Source organism: Lactuca virosa, chromosome 2 (genome assembly GCF_052849685.1).
Source record: "Lactuca virosa cultivar CGN04683 chromosome 2, Lactuca_virosa_CGN04683_v6, whole genome shotgun sequence".
Classification (NCBI taxonomy): domain Eukaryota; kingdom Viridiplantae; phylum Streptophyta; class Magnoliopsida; order Asterales; family Asteraceae; genus Lactuca; species Lactuca virosa.
Window position 1 is genome coordinate 81,229,839 of NC_136427.1, and position 5,225 is coordinate 81,235,063.

General features: G+C 31.2%; 1 protein-coding gene across 1 annotated transcript; it reads left to right on the forward strand.

Moving 5' to 3' along the window:
• Positions 1-1,460: 1,460 nt before the first annotated feature.
• Positions 1,461-4,721, forward strand: SHOT1 (Mitochondrial transcription termination factor family protein). Its single transcript, XM_079078152.1, has 2 exons — positions 1,461-3,489; positions 4,337-4,721. Exon 1 carries the CDS (start codon positions 1,516-1,518, stop codon positions 3,208-3,210), a length of 1,695 nt encoding a protein of 564 aa, XP_078934278.1. The 5' UTR covers positions 1,461-1,515; the 3' UTR covers positions 3,211-3,489; positions 4,337-4,721.
• The last annotated feature ends 504 nt before the right edge of the window (positions 4,722-5,225 follow it).

Consider the following 5,225-nt stretch of genomic DNA (forward strand, 5'->3'; position numbering starts at 1 on the left):
TGATATGATATCGTTTTAATGACATGTAGGATATAACCGGCTGATTAGGAAGGGGTTCACCGGGTGACCCCTTCACTTTGTAGATAATGGCCTTAAAAGCAGGTAAAATATGAATTTATACCCCTAGAAAGCAAAAATAAATAAATTAATAAATAAACAAATAAATAAAAATAAAAAGACGTTTTAAACCAAAAATGTGTAAGATGGTTGAGCTATAATGAAACTTTCCCAATGAATTATAAGATAATTTTTTTTCATATTTATGTAAACAATTTACAAGTAAACTCATTTTTTATGGTAAAAGAAATAACTTTTTGTCCTAGGTCATAGTGGTATATTTTGAACAAAAAAAATGGTTACCTTATAACTTATAAAGTTATAAGGGGGTGTTTGAGGTGATTGTTTTTTAAATCTACAACAAAAGTTTTATTGATTTATGGTGGTAGCAAAATGATTCTTTTTTAAAAGTGTTTGGATTATTTATTTATTTATTTATAACAAAAATCAATAACTCAATAAATTAAAAAATATTTAGTTTAAAATAACCTTAATTTTTTAAGCTAGTGATTAAAGAAGATACTTTTTTTAAAGTCAAATTTTATATATTCTTCAAATTCTTCTTTTTAAAACTAATAAAAAAACTATTTAAAAAAATACTTTTTAGGTTCTACACTTTCTTTAACTTATTAATAATAATAATAATAATAAAAACACTAATAAATCAACAACTTGTTTTAAAAAATAATCCCAAACACCCTAAGTCATTTTTTCCAGAAAAAAATAATTTCACAATCCAGTATAAATTTAGTAATTTTTTTTCTTTTTTTTAGAAAAGGACAAAAAAATATCCTACCTAATAAATAAAGAACTTTTTGCCACTTGTCAATTTTTTATGCATTTGGACACATGTAATTTTGTAGTTAATTCTTAGAAATTAATTTCCACTTGTCATTTTGTGGTAATTTTTAGTTTTCTTAATTAACTATCTAATTTTTAGGTTATAGAAAGTAATTAATATGTCATTAATTTGTTTCCTTATATTTTCAAATTTTAATATGTTTCCTTTAATATATATAATTCAAAATTGATATGTTTTTTTTTAAAGTTTATTGTTATTTTAGACAAAATGGTCTATATAAAAAAATAATCAAACTTTGTTGTTTTTTATTGACAAACTAAAAAAAATGTTATATGATCAAAATATAATTATTTTTCTGTAGTTTGTTTTATTAATATAAATTGAATTATTTATTTATTCATCATTTTGTTTGTATATATATTTTGAAATTTTATTTTAAAAAATACATAATGTTTACACTTTGATATTTAATATTTTCTTTAAAAAAAATATTTAAAGTTTATATCTTCATATATATAACTTTTTTTAATCAACCGTGTATAATTTCACACCTATTTTATAAAATACAATCGTTGGTCATTTACCCAAGACTTCCCTCAATTGTCTAAACGTAAAACCCCAATTGAAACACACTCAAACGGTCAAACCCATAAATCATGCTTCTCCGGCGTACAATCCCGTCGGCCATTTCGTACGCCACCAGCCGGCACCATTCCTCCGCCGCAAAAAACCTCAAATCTCTCTCAAAAATACCCTATAAATACAGAGCCAAAGCCACCCAACAAGCTCAAGAAGCCCTAACAGACTACCTTCACGCCGTCAGAACTATACCTTACACATTCGCGGAAAACATCAGCAAATACTCCGCCGTCTCTCTATCTAACGTCATGTCTAAAGTGAAATTTTCGACATCCGACTTCTCCAAATCCTTACAGAGGTTCTTAAGGTACCACCCAGTTAACGAATTTGAATTATTCTTCGAAAGCATTGGCATTGATGTTAACGATCTCGATGGGATTTTACCTGCACGTAAGTTCTTTCTATCAGAAGATTTAAATGCGTTTAATGCTGCTTGTACCCTTTACAGTTTTGGGATTCCATGGAATAAATTAGGAATGTTGTATAAAGAACAGAAAACAGTTTTCGATAAGGACCCATGTGAATTGAAGGAAATCTGGAAAAGGTTTTTGGATTATGGTTTCACTAGTTCATCTCTAATTGGGATTTTATTGGTTTTTCCTCATTTGTTAAAAGGAGACAATGAAATTGATTCATTATTTCATCATTTGAAAAGGGTTATCATAGATTTCGATTTGATTAACGATGTGGAAGGCAATGTGGATGAATGGATTGATATCTGTAGAAAGATTCAATTATTTTACCATTTCGATTCCAGCAAACCTGACCTGTTTGAGATGATTGGTAGAAGCAAACATATTTTGGTGGAATATTCAGAAGAAATTTTAGCTGAAAAAATCGAATACTTTTCTAGATTTAATGTAACAAACAACGAGATCCTGTCATTGCTTCTTTCACAATCAGAAATCTTTGGATGTAACTTAAAGATTCCTATATTTTGTGTATCGGGGCTTTTAAAACACTTTGGGATGGATGAAGAACATTTGAATTCTATCATCAAGAAATACCCTTATGTTTTTGGTAGAAATAAGCTATCCAATCTACCCGAAGTAATGAGATCTTTAAATCTTAATCAATGGTTCTTCAATAAGATAAAAGACGGGGGTCATCATATACTAACTAGTTATACCATTCCCATTCCCAATTCCAATCAAGATTTTGATAAAGATTTTCTTGAAAGTTTAATTAAAATTCAATCTTCTAGGGTGCCTAATCACACATTAAGTAAGCTCGAATTCCTACACGCTATTGGCTATGGTGAAAACGGTTTAACCATCAAAGTGTTAAAACATGTTCATGGGACAAGTAGTCAATTAACCGAGCGTTTTAATTGCTTAATTCATAATGGAATTGAATTTTCAAACCTTGTTAAGATCATTAGCTTATCTCCAAAAATATTAAATCAACAAGCGGAAATTCTCGAGAAGAAAGTGAGGTTTTTTCGTGAAGAGATCGGCTCATCTTTGGAGTATCTTGATGTTTTCCCGGCTTATTTGTGCTTTGATTTAGAGAACCGAATAAGGCCCCGATATAGATTTCATATGTGGCTTATGGAAACCGGTTTGTGTGGAAGAAAATACTCACTTGCTAGCATTATTGCCACTAGTGAGTTGAGCTTTATTGCTCGTGTGTATAGAATTCACCCTGCAGCTCCAAAGAAGTATCTTGAAATCTTTATGAACCAAGATTGTGATAGTTTTCAAGATACTTGACAGTATTGTAAATCAGGTACACAGTGGTCTGCTAGGTGGTTGGCATGTGAGCTGATAAGAACAGTAAATCAGGTACACAGTGGCCCACTAGGTTGTAGGCAGAAAAGCACCCAAGTACCGCAAAACATCATGTGAGATGTAAATCAGGTACACATTGGCCCACTAGGTGACAGACAGAAAGCAGTGAAAACATCATGTGGGATTTAAATCAGATGCACAGTGGCCCACTAGGTAGCTGGAAAAAAGGCACTGCAGAGCATCATGTGAGATGTAAATAAGGTACATATACATACTAATTAATATTTATGTTGCTATTAGAATAAGTTTGATTTTTTGGGTTTATTTTTTTTATTTTAAGCAGATTTGTAGTTTTAATTTCGTGCATTGAAAATTTTGTATTATCATTTATTTCTTTATATACTTTTGTAAATTAAATTAGTAGTTAATGTATTTAATATTGTAAATGAAAGCAATATGAAGAATGAAAGTCAGATGATCAGTTGCTATAAACCAAGGATATTTTGGTAATTGTACATTTATCTTATTAATTATTTTTTTTACAGCTACTTACCTAATTATCCAAATATGATTATTTTGACCTGAGAAGTAATCAGAAAATCAGAATTACAACCAGATTATTGAAACCATTGAAACTTACTAATTAACTATTGCAATCTTAAATTGCATCAATCAGTTTAATCCCACCTTATTAATATAATGATGAGTGTATAGGAGGAAAAAGTCAAAATACTATTCACTATGAAAGGAAAAAGAAGAAGAAGTCAACTAAGTCAACACAGGGTCAACAGCTTTAGTCAATGCATAGGTCAATGAAATAAGAGCTGTCAGAGTTGTAACTAACTAGAAAATGGGCGGGAAATGTTGTAAAAGAGCTGTCAGTTAGTTGTGAAATGTAGTTAACCAGAATCAAGTGCCATTAGGGACAACTAGTTCTGACTAACACAGGGGCAAAATGGTCTTTTTATAAAATATTTCGTTCTATTCATGTTGAATGCGTTTTTGTAAAACCAGGTTTGGTTTCTATAGCATGGTTATGATCTTAATGAAGAGTTGTTAAAGTGTGAAAGTTTTTTGGTATTTTAAATGTTTTTTCTTTGCTTTTCAGACCAACCACAGGCAAAATTGGTGACAGCTGGCAAATATGATATATTATATGTGGATCTGTACGCCTTATACAATAGGTTGTACTGTGTTTGGCCCATGGCCTGTATTGGGTTTGGAGTGTTGGTGACAGCTGGCAAATATGATATATTATATGTGGATCTGTACGCCTTATACAATAGGTTGTACTGTGTTTGGCCCATGGCCTGTATTGGGTTTGGAGTGTTGTAACTAAGACACAAATTGCAGTTTTTTGTCCCACCTAAAAGATCAGATTCTATTGTTCATAGAAATTATATTATTTTCGAACAATAAATATTGCAATGCGAATTGTAGCCAATACCTTGTACCATGAAGTTATAACAAAAAAGTTGGTATTGTTTGATTTATTTATTTATTTTTTTTCAAAAACAAGATTTAGGTGGATGTTAAATTTGATAGCATTTAACCACTTGGGTTGTGGTGACTTGGTAAGACATGTGGAAGATATGGTGGATAACTTATTGACCCATGTTCAAATCCCGGCACCACTCAGCCCTTGTGGCCATGGAGGTTCGCCTGCAGTGACTCCAGGGCATGAGGCAAAGCCTCATTGTTTGCAGCGGGGGATTAGTCGGTGCGCGAAAACTGACCCGGAAACCCTCGTTAGGGAAGTTCCCTTTCCAAAAAAAATAAATTTGATAGCATTTTATGAAATCTTGCCATAAACAAAATAAATAATGAGGTGGGCTTAACTTCGGATATACAAAGTGAAGGGTCTACAGCCTAAGGGTATCAACATTTCTTGGTAGTGGTATCTGGTTGAGGGTTAAGTCCTTTTGGGATATTTAGGATTAGATTTATGGGATGTTAGTTGTTAAAAGAAAATTTTCTTGTACAAATTTAGATTTTAG